At 46.2% G+C, this 17,149-nt stretch overlaps 1 protein-coding gene across 12 annotated transcripts in view; it reads left to right on the top strand.

The window, feature by feature from the left end:
• LOC111248406 (uncharacterized) overlaps positions 1-17,149 on the top strand; it is a 75,188-nt gene that overhangs the window by 29,651 nt on the left and 28,388 nt on the right. For 9 of the 12 annotated variants that reach the window (XM_022800713.2, XM_086982192.1, XM_022800708.2 and 6 more), the window contains one exon: positions 16,812-17,037. In XM_022800713.2, coding sequence (XP_022656448.1) covers positions 16,990-17,037 — 48 coding nt within the window. In that variant the 5' untranslated portion in view covers positions 16,812-16,989. Of the gene's footprint in view, positions 1-6,467; positions 7,049-11,441; positions 11,464-13,427; positions 15,424-16,811; positions 17,038-17,149 lie in introns of those variants that run through there. The other 3 variants (XM_086982196.1, XM_086982200.1, XM_086982195.1) reach the window with 3 other exon arrangements.

The following is a 17,149-nucleotide window of genomic DNA, read 5'->3' on the forward strand; positions in this document are numbered from 1 at the left end:
GAACCTCACTGAGAAAATCGACTTTTAAGGACAACCATAAGGTTGATATTATGACCGTATCTTGCTAAAACGTGGGGATGAAATACAGCTAGAAAGTATGGTGGCCAAGTACTTGTATATGTGCGATATCTATGTGTGTACAGATACGATTTGAGTCTTTAAATCGATTGCCTTAGCCACTACTAGAAAAGTTTAAACGAAAGCGTCCGTTTACAGAGGAGTTTGATGTTAGTTCACATTAATGGGAAACGATTTGCAGTACTTCCATAATGCAATATTGTAGTAACGTCTCAAAGTCTTAGGCTGTATCCGCGTTGGAATACAAAGCCTAATTTTTGACTATGCTATCTGTTTGAAACTATAAGTTAACTTTAATTCGTTAGAACGTCCTTCAGGATGTAAAATGCCGCAGGCTGCAAATCGTCCGTTAGTGCGTATATCGGTTTTCATCGGTATTGTTTTTAGCATACTTTTTACAATTTGACTACGGATTGAATAAATAAAGTAGAAACAAAAAAAAAAAAAGCAATTCTTTCACTGGGGAGTAATTTGTCAGTGACTATATCTACACGTTTCTGCAAAAGACTGTTGGCGACTAATGTAAATGTAAACTTTATATACCACACTAACAGAGGCGTAATTGCTGGCTCTCAAATATGTAGATGCTCGAACGTGTGTGGTCATATATAATATTCATGATTCACTATTATTTATAGCAACATAAATACATTCAAATCGATAGCTTTCTTAGCTACTGGTCATCAGTGGGGATTTGTTTGGCAGATGTATGTGAAGTCCGGCAGTATCTTTACAGTGGTAATAAGGGTGGATGATGGGTGGATCCTGCTGATTCCAGTGTGAAGGTGGAAATAGAGACGCCGCCAGGGGAACGGCGGAGGACAGTCGCAGCAGTCATGTCCATCACACTTTTCGGCAGTACATCGTTGTTTTTTTTTATCTACCTTACTGGACAATCCATCCGCCCACTTGTTTGTCATGGAAAACCTCATTAGATAGAAACGAAAAATCGTAAGCTTTACTCGACGAATGGACGCTGTAAGGCGTGGCCAGCTGGCCGAGCAAACGTCGTCGTCCTTAAGGTTCGGCCTTCCCATCGAGCCGTAAAAGCAAGCGCGACTTTTCTTTTTACGTTGCGTGGAGTTCTTTGCTGTGCTCTCACGTCCCTCTCTCCATACAGATCCGCATTCTACGGCACCATAGCCATTACCTTCGCGTCACGTTCAATAACAGAACACGCCTTGGGCCCCTTAAAATACTTAACCACGAGGGATACGTTCGACACACTCAGGCCGCTCATAGTTCTGCGTCTTTTCCCTTTTTCCCTATGCGGCATTGGGCGCTTAATGGATTCTGACACTGTTCACATCTATAACAGTACCGTACAGCTTATACCACGAACATATACATGCGGTCGGATGAATTAGCCACGGTAGACGCAGTTAGAATATGTCTATGCGAGCAGGGCAACTCGAGAGATAAATGTATTAACCTTATCATTCCTTCTCTTGGCAAACAGAGAAGCACTGATAATCATATTTGCCTGTTTGTGCAGAATCGTCGGTATTTTTTCCTTTTTAAGAATCATCTCTTGTTTTCGTGACAACAAGACAAAGAATGAACTGGTTTAATTGACGCCACCAGCATGGCTATGGCTCAGCATGGCATGCGCGCAAATCATGGGGCTGCACGAGACACAGAGCTCAGCTGATAGTGGGACGAAGTGGCAGAGAAGGGGCAGAATAAATTGCTTCATGTGACCCTTCCACTTATTTAGTCGAGATCAAGATGCTGATGCTGATGACCATGACGATGAAGACGAATAGAACCCGGGAGGAAGGGGGTAGCCAGCATGGACTTTCAGCGATGCTGCAACAAGCAGTCAGTCAATGAAGTGCTCGGCTAGCTGCTACTGCTGGCCACTGGCTGAAGGCAACTCAGTCAGTCTGGTAATAGTAATACCATGAAGGTGACGGACAACACCGGCTTCCCACAAATCGGCCCCAAACGAAGAAGGCAGCTCCCTCAGGGGGTAAAAGAGATGACGCTATCACGGCAGAACCCGTGCAAGCGGTCGTAATATTTGCAGCAATTGAGGCACTGCCTTCTGCCGATAGTACTGCCTCTGTGGTAATGGAACTATTGGGGCTAGCAGTAAAACACCAGGATCCCGGACCTGCGTTCGCGTTCAGCTCATCGCCAACAGTTCTCCGCTGTTCACTACAACGGCTCTGTGCGTGCACATTTGTATATGTGGTGCAGCCAATCATTGAACACGTCGGACTCTAATGGCTTCGGAATTTGGAGTAGTTGGTTCTGAGCAGTTGCACACCTTCTCCCTCAAAGCCATCGCACCATATCGCCGACAGCTAGCAGCCATGAAACCTCACTAATTCCGTCCGTCCAACTTTATCGAAGCCAAAGCTACAGTGCTTATAAAAGAGGGAGATCAGGAAAGCTTATAATGCGGACTCATGCTCTGCGTTCCTCCTTCCACGCTAATGATAACTTCATTTCTATCGCCACCGCTTCTTCCTTTTACTCTTCCTTTTCGTTAAATTTATCCTGCCAGCCTGCTACTCGCTCAATCAGCCAGTCCCTGAAGCTGACCGTTCGCTATTCCGTTCCCGCCGTTATTTCGTACATTTATATGAGCGTCCGTTGCTATACGTGTATGGCAACCGGATATTAGACCCCCGTCTTTAATAACAACGGCAACCTTTTACTCCTTTTCGTCCAATTCCTTTTTCTCTGACGAAAAGAAAGCCGGCAGGCACCAGCCCGCAAAGCGAAAAACAGCGAAACAGACCTCTCAACAATTGCCGTTCACGCTTCTTTTTTTTTTGGCAGTAGCAGCAGCGACAGCTGACCGGGCCTGTTACAGCTACTAGTTGGGGCAGAGACGTCGACCAGCGATCAGCGAACGGTGGCTAGGCATCTCTAACAAACGGCACCGCCTGACTACGTTCACTCCTGCTGCTACCCTTGCAACCGCTAGTTGCTGTTGCTTTTGCCCGCATAACTGGTGGCCCATTTTTGTCAACAACAACAACAACACCAACGCTTCAAGACAGACAGATCCCGGTACCCTAGCACTTGTCCGTAGAAAGCCAAATGCATCTCCACCTTTTGCCCTTCCTGCTGTTTGTTCGCTATCACTTTTTCCTCCTTCCCTAAACGTATCGCCACTGGCGTGAACTTCATGGCCATCAGGACTGCCCCAGTCACTCGCTGAGTGCTGTAATGGTTACCCGGAATATTCTAAGATAGGGAGTCCGCAATGGCCAATACGGCGGCCGCTGCAGCGGGCGACCACTGGCTTGCCCATTGAGTTCATGCTAGTTGTCCTAATCGTAATGGCGATAAATGGAGCAAAGAAGCAGAAGATAGAGTCGGCCTGCTGCGCTAACCGGAAACATCAGCATAGCGGCACCATTAGGAGCGACAGGGAGAAAAAATTGTCCAAAAGGACGAGAGAGAGAGAGAAAGGCGAAGAAAACAAAAGAAAGCCTTGACAAAAGGCGCAGGTAGCAGGTACCACTGCATTGCCGTTGCTGCATAACAAAATATTTTGGCTCCCCACAGGCGTGATGGCGGTCCACAAGCCCTGGCAGTGCCTCGCGTACCCCCTTTTTGCTGTCGGGGAACTGCTCTAACTGCTGTAGGGGTCTCCTGGGAAACGCTAAGTCAGTGAATCGGGAAGCAGGAGCAGCAGCCCCTGCCGCACACCTATTCAGGTTGAGCAGCATCGACAGGACGGGACGATGAAAACGAAGAGACAAAGTGCGGAGCGATACGCGCGGGCTTTAGTCGTCGTCATCATTGTCGACCGTTGTAATGGTGTTATACGCGAAATATTGGGAAACAGAGTCTGTCCGTGGCCTCCCAGGCTATACCATAGTACAGCAACAAGGCCACGCTGGTGAACAGAATGGCCGAACTTCATATTTTTCATCTCACCTGGACGAGCTCATCAGTGGTAGGTTGACGGCACTGAGCGTGATAAAAGGTTCCTGTCTGGGCATATTGAAATATAATTATCCTATCAGTTAGAATAGGAAAAATTTTTTTTATTATGATCGGCCAATGGTCACCTCAGGACGGTGAAAGCTCCAGGAGAACTAATCGTCGTGTTGCATAAACGGGCACACAAATACACATACACACGTGTCAGTGAGATAATGCAATTTTTCATTATACTAATTTCTTTTTCAGCCTAAATTTCGACATGGGTCGTTCTACAAGCATTAGACGCTTAAATTATTAATGTCATTTAGAGTTAAACTATTTTTTTTTATTTGCGTCGTGTCAGGGAATCTGAATACTTATGGATATATTTTTTATATAGCACTAACTCTGAACTTCACGCTTTTCTCTTCACTCGTTCTTTTTCTTTTCACGCGAAAAGCGAGAAGTTGTCTCCTTACTAGGAAAGGCCACACTATAATTTGTCATTTTTCCTGGCCTGAGCCCCGTTTGCCGTATTTGTCAGACGTGACCGTGGTCACAACCGGTCATCGGATGGCCGTTTGTTCCCGCCACTGCTAGGAGGACAATTCGTCGTTACTGAAGTTTGTAACACGGACCGAGCAGGCAGTCTTGCTGCTACAGCAACACTTATCGTTCCCACTCATCATCAAGAATCTTGCGCCCCTTGGCTCTTCTAGCGCTTGCCGCCCAATGCCGCCTCTGCATTTCTTGCTCTATTGATGCCTTATTCGCGCCCACTAAGACTCATTTAACGTGCTGCATCCGGCCAGGCTTCATTCAGGCAACGGCAGAAGCAATAGGAGACACATTTGAAGATCGGACATCTGCCCGCCCGTCTTCGGCGTCACCGCGACGACGTTGACAGTTAGCATCACACGAAATGATACATGCTGCCGCAGCTGTCTATGAGTAAACAAAAATACAACGGAATAAATGAAACTACAATATGCTGTTTGTGACCCACTCATTTAGTCCCATTCATTGAAATATAAATTGCGCTGCAGTGCATGGTGCTTCGGACGCCTTGCGCGAAGCGAAGCCCGATAACATGCCGTAGCTGTTCACTCTATGACTTTTTACCGTCCCTCTGATGCACGGCTCTACGCGTTGCAGGCAAACGAATATTTATGAACGGACGGGAATAACTACGTCTGGATTGCTGCGCGCGCCCTCGATGAATGTTTTCGTTGGTTTGTCGTCTACTGGTTCGTTAGTTCGGCGATTGTCGCCTAGCCGGATGAGTGGCCTGCTTGCTGACCGGTTTCTGCTTTCACAATGAAAGAAATATCTCACAATAGTACGCTGACAATGAAGGCAGGTCATGCTTTTCTTCTTTGTCAGTAGCATTGCCCTTTTCCGGTTACAGCCGTTGTGTCTTGGCCATCGGCGGCGGAGTTGTGTTGAGGGAATGGGCGTAAGCTCCGGGCTAAGCTTGATCGGGATGGAACCACATGGAGTGCCCGTGTGACAGGAATGCCGAATTCCCTCTACCGACACTGCAGCTATCGTCAACACCTCATTCATGGGAGCATCGCCGTTTCCACCCTTGCCGCGATTGCCGCCGCCTCCCTCTCCTGCTGCTCCTGTTTTTCTATCCTCAGTTGATTGTCTCCTTTATCCTCTCGATCTGACTGGCACTAGCGCTTTTTTCCCTGTCTTTTGTTGCCGTTCGTGCGGCGGCTGGTGTATGAACATCATTTCTTCTAACCCAGCCTCGACTACCCCGTTTGCCCTATATTGTTGAGCATTGCCTTGAAAGCACGGTACTTGACTTCGACTACTTCATGAAGATGACGAAGGCGGTGGCGGGACCGGATCCCTCTTGTGGCCGTATTGGCCATTCTTCGGTACAGGCCCTATAAATATTAATTATAGAAATCTCATTAAACTTTGCCTCGTTTTCCACTATCAGCGAGAGGGCTATGCCTGGTTAGGATAAGCGACGAACTGCAGCCAGACGTTTATCGCACATTTGCTGATTTTGTATTGCTTATATAACAAGCCGACACTTCAAGTGTACCGCAGCTGCACACATGCTCCTAGCATACGAGGTAAGCCATGCTGTACATATTTTATGTTAGAATAGCCAGTATCACCATAATGCTAATTATCCATCTGTCGCTGTATATCGTCACCACATATATAACTCACACCATAAACCTGGCTCTGCCAAATGAGAAAATTTTCTCTCTTAGTTCCACTAAGGCCATAGTATCTATAGAAAACGAGTGATGACTAGCATAATAGAACAATACCAAGCTGGATGAGGTCTCATGTGAAGACAAAGAACTGGGCATTTTTTGCTCTCCCCTTACCTCTCTTTAGACGCCTTTCTCATCGAGGCTCTTCGAGGGTTTGAGGATGTGGGCTGTGGGGAACGCGACGAAATCAAGTCACGTCGTCTGACATACATGTTGGCCGCGATGGAAGGCTTTCAGACAATGGCGGACTGACTGCGGATGAAGAAGGTCAGACACGGGCAGTACAGAGAAGATTTTTTCATACGTTCAACTGGCTTTCTCGGTATGGGCGTTGCCCATCCTGCGTGGGACAGCACCGGGCCAAGCGGCTCATTTACTTTGGAGGGCGACAGTAATGTGTGATTTGAGAGGAACAGCTTCCATTGTGCATAAGACACCCACTGACAGGCATTTCTTAGGAAAACCGTTCGCTGGATCTCGCCTTCAAGAAGTGACTGACCTGTTTGGAACTACACGCTCAGGCAAAAGCAGAGTCAACCAACTTTCTCTTCTATCTCAGCACTCCGTCTCAAGGAAGCAAAGCGGTTCTTAAGATACGGTTAGGGGCCAGTGATGGAAGGTAGCGCTCAGGTTCAGGATCAGTTCGGACGGGGAACGACTAGGAAAAGGATATAGTCGTTGTGGGGATTGTACATTGTCTTCTGCCTGCAGATGTCACCCTTTCTGCTCATCGCCGCAGCTGGTTGTCACCTCACTTCTGCCGTCGGTCACAGCTCGCCTGATGCATACCCAGATTACGTCAAGGCAGGGAAGGCGGCAAGCCGGTAAATTGGAAGCAGGTAAATTATCTCTACGAATAAGCACGTTGCTATACCTATCAGTAAGTTCAGAAAGTGCGCGAAGACACGGCGCACCATAGTTTGATAATATTGTTCTGACAAGCCGACAAGCATTAGCACTTCGGCTGTTGGGTTGTTTTTTTCCTCTTACGACAGCATTCGTGGATACGCTCCTCTGTACCGTTTAGTCTATATTTTTTTATAATAACAAATAATTCATGCTGACTTGTCTGAACCCGGATGTGCTTCCTTACCTCATATGTCATCTCTGCCGTTGCGGTAATTTTATCTAACAACGTTTGCATCCTTGGTCACAAATCTGCCGTGTTATATACACTGGCGTCAATACGCCAACCACGGCTGCGACTAGGAATGTGGCTGACGACGACATATGGCAGCGTGAAACTAAATTGCTAGCCGCTGTCCTATCCTGTCTTCAGTCCAAGGACATATTTCCATGTGGGCAAGCCGGGGCTACACGCTCACATCCGTTTACGCGACCGTCCCCTCATTGTCCGTTCCTGTCACCCAGCAATCACTAAGCCCCCTGCTGGTAACCAATGGCAGCAGCAAACGCAACATTGGCAGTATACCGACCACCAACAAGCTCTGCGCGTCTGTTTGTCCGTTGCTGTCTGCCGAAACAGGTCGGTCTCCTCTTCGTCTATATATGGTTAGTGGTTGTAGAGCCACAGCAGCGGCAGGACAGAAGCAATAGCTGTGTTCGCCTGAGGCAATTTGCAAGGAGCAGGACCTGCTGAGTGGATGTGCCTGACTGTTCACCTCCTGTGCACATGTTTGTCCTGCTACTACCGCTGATGCTGCTTTTGCTACTGGCACAGTTGAACCGTTCATGGAGGTAAGGCAGTGGCGATAGAAACGGCGACCGCCTTCGCGACGCAGCTAGCTACGCTGAAGGTTTTGTTGGCTGTTTGGTAATATAGCCAAAGAAAAATACAGCCGGTAGCCAGAAGACGGTGGAGGTTTACACACGAATACTGAGGGTCAGATACGGGTCGGAAAGTGGCTATTTCGGCGAAGCTTTGGATATAGCATACGCCTCCGAAAAAAAAAAGTCATAGTAACAGCAGCAGGAAAAGCACACGACTAACTCTAACTCTGCCGCCTCATGCCGCTTCCCAGTTCCGATAGGCGAGAAGCAGTTCTGTTAGATGGCAGCGATGATTGTAGAAAAGCGTAGGCATTGCGACGGCAATGGCAGTGTCGACGTCAGTGGAAGCGGTTTCCTTAACCGAGAAGGAAATACTGTCCAATTGTCGTATGCCTCAGGCAACATCGACGCCTCGTAGACTCTTTGGACTTCCACCGCTTACCCAACTGCGCGCTTGCGCTCGTTCGCTGGTGTCCTTTGAAAACCTCACGGTAGTAGCAGAAGAAAAAAGAGTCAGCGAAAGCTAACACTGGCGACATTGCCAATGCCCACAGTATCACCAGGCCATCGCTTCTCTGGCCTTTCCGCTGTTTTTACTTTTTTAACAATTCACGCACTTTTTAGATGGACACAAGACATACCCGACGGAGCGTGGGTGGCAGACTGCACACTTCTTGGGCGTAGTCTCCCTATATAGGAAAAAGACGTACGTCGCGTTGATGAAGATGGTGTCGTTGACATAAATCAACTGCAAACCGGCGACAAAGAAAGGACGATGGGAAAGTCACATGATACTAACCTTCAACACAACGGGAGGCGCCGACGCCGTTATGTCGAGATCAGAAAAACTCTTTTCTTGCTCTAAAAGCGAGTGGACGAAATGAGTTGTATCTACAGACCATAGCGACTCGTTCCAAAACCCTGTGACCTGCTAGCTTCTTTGTATATAGCCATACCAGACTGTCTCAATCTAATGATAATAGTAGGTGTTTCATTTGCATAGCTACATTTTGTACTACTTATACTGTATAGCGCAGCGAGTGAAAACCTACACGGACAATTTCGGATAACTGAAATCCACCTAAGTTTATCACGCATACAAGGTAGATACACGTATTCGGACGAACTGTGTTAAATATAATCGAAGATGCGATGTAAAAACGTCTGGGTAAAAATTATCAAACGTATTAATTGTACAATGCTACCTGTCTCAGCGATTTCGAGGTCCATCAAAAACGCTAGACTCAGCATCGGTTCGGTGAATTTAAGTCTGCTATTGAACTAATTTTCCGTTGTAGCAGTTAGCAAATTGTACTGCTCGTGTTATGCCCCCTGATAAGTCAGTGATGTGCCCTGTTAAGCTATTTTGTACAGTATAATATATTATATCAATATAGACAAGTATAATAAACGCCTTCATATGATATTGCTTGAACAGAACCCTACATTATGTATTGGCTCCTGATATGCTGTGAGCTGAAGCGTATAAACGGAAATATATACTTGTGAATGATTGGCGTAGTTTGACATCCATCTGTAGTTACAACTGATCGTGCCCTACATCTGATTGTTTTAGTATTGAAATCCGCCTTAGACTACGCCAAAAAATCTTGGCGAAATGCAAAAGAGGCATTCTGTGGGTAAAATTTTAAGGTACCTTTCGTTTACGGCTGCAAGCTGCCTTTGTAGACTATCGTCCCCTATACATCAACTATCTTAATTATTAACAGCTCGCAGATCTTTTTACAGCTATTCAGTGATAATTAAGCCTATCGAATGCAAGGCATGTACTTATATAAAATTATTGTGGCCATTTCATCTGGTTAAGGTTATCAAAGGCTATATCCGCGCTTTTTGTTGGCCGTGGGTAGTTTACAGTAGGAGTAATAACTTGATGCAATTTCCTTTGGGAAGGGCGCCTGCTTACGGGTACGAAAAAGACGGCAGAGAGCTAGTGAAAATCAGCCCCTTAGTGGGACTGCCTGAACAGCGGGTCACAGAGGCAGAGAGAAATAGAATCACTAATGAGATCATAGCTGAGGAGGAAAACCACCGAAGAGCAGAAACGGGGGCAAGCTTTGATCCTAAATATTATAAATAATGCTGCCTTCACTGCCGTTTGCGTGCGCATCTTGGCTATTTACCGTGTTGTTGATTTCATTATTATGCTGTTATGGTTGTAGCTATAGTTGTCGTTTAACACAAAGCCGCTCTTCCGGGCCAAAACCATTACAGGAAGTAGCCTAATTTTTTCGGATCGATCTGTATGAATCAACGGTGAACCGTACCTCGACATTCCAATTAGGAAAAATAAGTGAATCGCTTCCTGAATCCAAACATCTTTCCTGCTACGTTTATGAAAATGCACGACGTAATTAGGTTTTGTATGTTTTCGAATGTGAGCGTTATGGTCCCGTCGTCAGTCCTTTACATTTAGGTACTAGGAAGACACTATTTAGTGCTCCAACAATACAATTTTAGGTGAGCCTCACTGGACCTATTTGACGCGATGCGATCACGGTAATCTACGGTAAAAGGCCATCGAAACGCATAATTCGTTTTGAAAATTATCAATTTTCAAGACATTCATTTGGTGGCATTCGGAGCCAATTTCGAAGATTTCTTTGGACGCCAAAGTACTGCTGTCATATAGTTTTTTTTTTATGTTGTATTGCTTCAACAGCTATTTAGGCGTTATTCAGGGTATGTGCTTCTAACTGTCCTCCTGTCTCTTCTATCAAAGCTCCCACATCGTCCATTCGACGTTTCAATATTACTGACTTTTTGTTCGTCGTAGGCCGCAACGCCAGCCCATAACCCAATTGGCGTTGCCGCTGCCATAGAAGAGGGCTAAGCTAAGTGCTGCAGCTAGACTCCTAATGTGAGTTCTTACTTTCGCTCCGTAGGAGTTGTTAGTTTTGCGAAGCCCTCGTTGAGTACCGGTGGATAGCAGGTCGAATTGTGTAAAAAATGCACACGTCGACATCAAAAGTTCTACCAACTTGAAGGCTTGCTTAACTGACTGGCTGGTTGGAAGCGGCACTGGGAGACCGGGACGAAGGTGAAGTAAACATGGCACGGACTGATTTTATGGAGCGAGCGTACAAACGAACGATTTGCTCGTTGCTGGTAGTTTCTGTGGCTGGTAGCCTACTTCGGCTAGCAACAGCAATGGTACCGATCCTTCGCCGTCTACTCTGATTGGTAGAAGCACACAGATAAATACTGCTTGGGCTGCCTAACAGATTTTGGGAATCCCATAGACGGCGTTACCTGATAAGAAATGAGAGGCCACAATATTCGCTCAAAAGGAACTTTACTTGGCTGTTTCGTTTGTTCCTGTTTCTAGTGTCGATATACATTAGTCAGAAGCACATACTAGTATGTTTTTCTTTTCCACGCAGTTTGGCAACGAATGGCACCCGTTGAGTAGGTAGCTTCCGACATCACTGGGACAAGACGGCGGGAGACGGCACTGATACGATCACTACTAGCACTGCTAATAGGGCTGGAAATGCTAAAGGTAGGTCTAGTCTAAAAATAGCCTGCATATAAAGTCGAAGGGAGTAGTGTAGTAGCAAAATCCCATTAAAACTGTAGCGCCTAGATGCTGTATTGATGCCGACAGGCAATTAGCCGTTCAGGCCATTATTGCCTGACTTTTGATTGATTTTGACAGTAGCATCGACAGACGCATACCAGCCGCCCTTGGATCATAGCCGACCTAATGCTTCGAATAAAGCGCTACCTCTAACACTAGTGATTTTACTTAAAACGCCTTATTCTGCCCTTCGTCGAGGTGAAGGTTCGAGCGGAACGAGGCAGCAGATGAGCGCCTGACAAACTGACTGAGTCGGACGAATGAACGCGTAGCCAGAACTGAAATGGAGACTAGGGAAAGCTGTACACGCACTTGATTCCAGCAGGGCGAACCTTCGTTGTCCGCCCGTCGACATTGTCAGCTCCCCTACCGGATTTAGAGAAATGGTGATTTAATGAAAATTCCATTTAGTCAGCGAATGAACGTACGAACGAGCTAGATTTCGTTTTTCACCTCCTCCTTTTTTTTTTTTTCGTACCAATAAAATTTTCACTAGAAAGCCCTGCTGCCATCACCAGCAGCGCCGACGTTGCACTGACACAACAGAGACTTATCCACCCACTGGAAAAGGAAAGAGGGCCAAGGGACTGTAATGGCGGGTGATGAGGGGGAGAGTCCGGAAGCCTGCAGCCGCCGCCACCACCACTGGCACCGCTACTCTAGATGACTTCAACGCTGTTGCCACTGGCCTTCACTCAATTGGCCATTCTATTGCCGCTCGTCTAGCCGTAGGTCTGCCACGTTTGCTTACCAGGTTGTCCGCTCGTTCACTAGAAGTGAAGCCAAAGCCGAATCTCTTCTGCGTCTCGGCACCGACCAACCGGCAGGCTGGAGCGACCAATACGAGGCCTTAGTATATATTTTGAAGCTTGTTCCAGTGAACAACTTGTAAACAAAAATTGCTCCAAGGCACATTCTCTTACGTAGGCGTTTGACGGGAAGCAAGTGCAATGTGATGCTGTGCGACGCTACTGGTACAGCTTCAAATGTAATTCCTTTTACCAACTTCAAGCCCTGTAGTAGTTGCAATTGCTAAACTTTACGCCTCCATGTCGGTGCGGGCACCACTGGGTGATTGCTCGGCCAGCTAGGCAAGTTAAATTGGGAGAAAAAAAGATGTAAGTTGATTTGCAGCTAGTGTACTCTTGTGAACGAGTGCGTACATTGAGATACGACGAGAACGATGGCAACGCTGTCAGAGCACTGGTTTCGGTTCCCGTCGTTGCTGAATGGGACTTAAGGGATCGTAGCATTGGAAGAAGACTATCGGACCCTCTGCTAAGCCTTTGATTCGAACTGTCCTAAAGGGTAAGAGGCAAACTGGGGAAAGTGGTGTATAAGAAAACATCTAGGAACCAGAGAGGTCCTCCAACTTGACACATCGTTAGAGGAAGGGCGTACACAAATGCTGTTCGTATCGGCCGACTTTTGAAGGCATCGTGTCTATAGTAACCACCAGGCCAATGCTAAACCAGCTGCCATACTGTTAGAAGTGATGGCAGCTGAAGACGACGTTGGCAGCAGTTCCACTACAACGAGCATTACAACCTTAGTTGGCTTCGTCATTTTGGCGCTTGGCTACCGGTTCTGTTGACTTGCTCGGTTGCCTATCGCTAGTTTGCACAAGCCCTCCAACTAATGTGGCTCACTGCCTGAATACAGCCGTCCAACGCAGAGCGCGCCTCGGACCCTGAAACATGGACAAGATTTTAAGGGCTATAATTACGCTGTGCACCGAAACCACCAGGCAGCTTCCTCTCTCACATAACATATAGATACAGGTGACAGAAGCGTTCAAAAAAGCAAAGTCATAGCCTGTAGGCTTATTTATTTGTCTGTCTGACTACATGCTTAGTGTTCCTCAGATATCGAAATTTCGATATTACACTCGATCGACCCTCTGTCGATATCACTCAATTGAGCAGCTTATGACGACGCATGTAGTAGTTTCTGTAGTATTTGGCACAGAACTTATTCGCGTCTTTTGATTTTCCTTTTCCAGGCTATAAGGTACCATAGGCGACGACTTAATGCGTAGGTTTTGAAGTATACGCAGTTTAAATACAAGGGCAGTACGAGATAACAAGTAGTAAGAAAAAAAAATAGAAAAGAGAAAAGAATGGCAAGGGAAAAACAACAGTAGAAAGGGTCGCCTAGAATGGTCGAATATCTTTACTTTTTTTCGCCCATATTGTCTTCCTGTAAGTTGCGTTTTTGCTCTATACGTGTTCATGTGGAAGCGCGACTGCACGTGTTGGTATATGCACCTGCTTAATGTATAGCTAGTAAAGTTCTAAGTTATCACGAGGTTAGACAAGAAGCTGTCCGCAGCTTTCCGTTCTGCCCTCCGGGAACAAAAGTATTCCCTTATGCGCATAGGCGTGGTGCTATCCTGCTGCGACACGCCAAACTGCGCTGCTGGCTCGAGACTGTATCAGTTGTAGAACCATTACCTATGACGGCCTGTTCGAGAAGAATGCATGAGTCTTTTGAGGCTACGAGCTATGTCTGCCTGAGAAGTTTAAGACTGCCCCGTCCGCAAGCTATAGAGACTTGCTGTGCCTTCAAGGATATAGATGACGAAGAACTTGGAGGCGGTTGTGCGCTGTGTGCGTACGTTCTGTGTATGGAAGCCTTCAGAGCTTGCAATGACAAGTAAATGATGGAGGGCTTAGCCGGCGTCGCATGGCAAAGTACGCGGCCAGCGGACACCGCGTCGCGGCGGTTGGAAAAGGCCTGACCAAGGATGATGCACAGAGAGTGAACGGAAAAGAGACAAGCCCGCTACCAAGAAGCAGAGTAACGGTGAATGAGATGCAACGGCGTTTGTAATGGACGACGGCCAAACATGGCACGTGTTACGATTTTCAGGCTCAGCCGTATCTATAACAGACGCAGTAGCATCTCCAAGGCGCTCCCTTCACTTTTCATGCTCATTCCCTGTAGAAAATAATCATACACACTTCGTAAAGCCTATACTACCATATGTTCTATAGACTGAGAAACAGTCCCGAGTTCTAATGTCAGAATCCTTTGCGTCGAATTTGCGTTTTCTTGCGTTATTTTCCGTCGCTCTAGCAAATGGTTACATCCTGTGATTCACATAATTTCACAAGCTACTGAAAGATAGTATGTTTATGCTGATACCCATTAAGCCAAACGGTATTCACGTGGCTGATCCGACCTATTGAACAATTAAATGACACTAACGGCTATTTAAGCCATAGCTTTATATAAAAGATTAAGGTATATATAAAGTGTAATTTCCTAGCAAAACGCTGTTGGTCGTCGGCAGTCGAACTATGACCGGGTACGTGCTAAGCCGTTTCCAATATATGGAAATTCATTTTATCACAAGCTGCCCTTCTCGAGTTAACTCTTCCACAGTGCACGCCCGGCCCCACTCCTGTAGCCAGTCAGAGCGACGAGCGCATTCTTTGAAAGGTATTCGCTTAGGCTTTTTGAGAGAACTCCGTTGGCCTACGAAATTGGCGACCGGTCGTCGCTGCTTGCGAAATCCATTCGAGAGCTGACGGGAAAACTCAACACGGTCGGCGATGGTTTGAGCTTGGCCTACGAAGCTGTCGTTTGGGAGGAACCGAAACGAGACGCCAGACCTCAAAGTGTGGGCGACATTAGTGTTTGGTTAGGCAACATGGTTCTAAAAGACTAGCGTCTTAGGCGTCGACCAACGCAGGTAGTGATATTGTGCTGTCCATGAGTTTATTGAGCTTTCGTCCGTCAATTTCCACCTCTTAAACCTCTACCCTTCATGTGAATGATGCGGCTAGACTCGTCTCAAAATATTAGCCTCGTTAAATTTGTTATATCACATCTCTATGAAATGGGAACGCAACGGAAAACGTGACTGGGAAAAGTACAGTAAGTAAAACGATTTAGCAAGTACTAAAATTAAAAAGGGGGAAGCTATTGAATGTCCTGTCTTTAGAGAGCAGTGCATGTATGTGTGTGCTTAACTCTATACGTGCTTGTATCTGGGTAAAGAAACCACATAATTGCAAAAATCTCCTATTCACCTCTTCTTGAAACTAATGCATCGAGAGTAGAGTTGGAACCATCTCTCTGCAAGTTTTGGTCTCTGCTCTCACGCTTCCTGCCTTCCCTCTGAAGAAAGACTGTCCCAATAGACGGACCTTTTTAAGTTGTGGGTGAAAAGATCCATTGAATTGAAGAAGCGTGCTGAGACTAGTAGAACGGAAGGCGTAGCGGGCGGTGCGAGAGCAATGGGACCAACAAACGCTGAGATTTTTATGAAAAAAATGCGTGAACAAGAGCACAAGCACTATCGTCCTACCTTGAACGACTTTTAGATGCCAATATGTCACATATATACGATAGAAAGTCAGTAGAAAAATGAATAAACGATGTATCTCCTTCTTCAATTTTGTTGTTCCCTCAATTTGTGCACTTCTTATTGGTAATGGGTAACCTACGAGTACCACTTGATGACTGGCCACTGATAAGACATCTCTTTTGTTGGAAGTAACACTGGTAAACAAAGCGGTTTAATTTAATTATGATAGATTTTTACTAATGGCCCGCTTAGGTTCTCGCTTTCCGTAGCAAGGCAATGAATGTTGCTATTTTTACGAAGAGCCTTTTAGCTTTTTGTGATCTTGCTCTGACTATTATACAGGCTACCTGATATAAGTAACCTTTACCTTAGTGTTCCTTTACTAATTCCACTTGGAACCGCTGCCTGTTTCGTGCGTCGAATACGGTTTGTGAACTTACATTATATATATATTTTGCATGCACTATTCAACGGGTATTTAACATTACACAACTAGATTACCTACACTTTGGCAAGATTGCGCAGAGGCCTATCAGGGGGTAATTGAAGCCACGAAAGCTGTTGCTGCCAATAAATAGCTGGTACTTCCGAGACCTGCTGTATTATTGTAAGGCGTCGCCGTAGTTAAAGGTTGTCGTGTGTGGACTGGCAGCAGGTACCATTAGGAACCTTTGTTATTTTGACCGATTGACATTGCTCCTGGACTCGAAAAGCACAATTAGGATCACGGAATTGGGGACGCAAAAAACACTCCACTCAACAAACGTACCTGCCCGCACATACGCTTCTAATAAGAAACACAAAGAGATAGTAAGAATGAAATTGCGCAATGTATTGGTCATCAGAGCTAGTACTTTGAGCTTTAATCACCATTATGCTATTTTCTCGTATAGTATGTTTAACTCCTATGTCTTCTAACGTCTAGCTTTGATTTTGAATTCTTTTTGTTTTCTAGATGCGCGGCTGAATCGCATCATAGGCGGGGTGGCAGACAACTGTGTTCGGGCAGATGGACCTAAACGACCAAGTTCTTCGAGCAATTGCCCACCTGAGGAGCTGCTGCGCTCGCAGCGGCCGCTTTGTCGACCATCCTCAGCCCAGGCGCCAGCATCGAGTGTTGTAACGACGGCAAGATGTCGGTCCCTGACGTCGTTGGCGGGGTAGACCAAGCGAACAATAAGGCTAGTACTCACATGACGATGTTGCATTAGCCAACGAGTGTATTTACCGTGTTATTATTTCGTCTAATTAAGTACATGGTGCTTACGTAACACCTGTCCTTTATTAAATGAA

This window comes from Varroa destructor, unplaced genomic scaffold (assembly GCF_002443255.2).
Source record: "Varroa destructor unplaced genomic scaffold, Vdes_3.0 BEIS01000003.1, whole genome shotgun sequence".
Classification (NCBI taxonomy): domain Eukaryota; kingdom Metazoa; phylum Arthropoda; class Arachnida; order Mesostigmata; family Varroidae; genus Varroa; species Varroa destructor.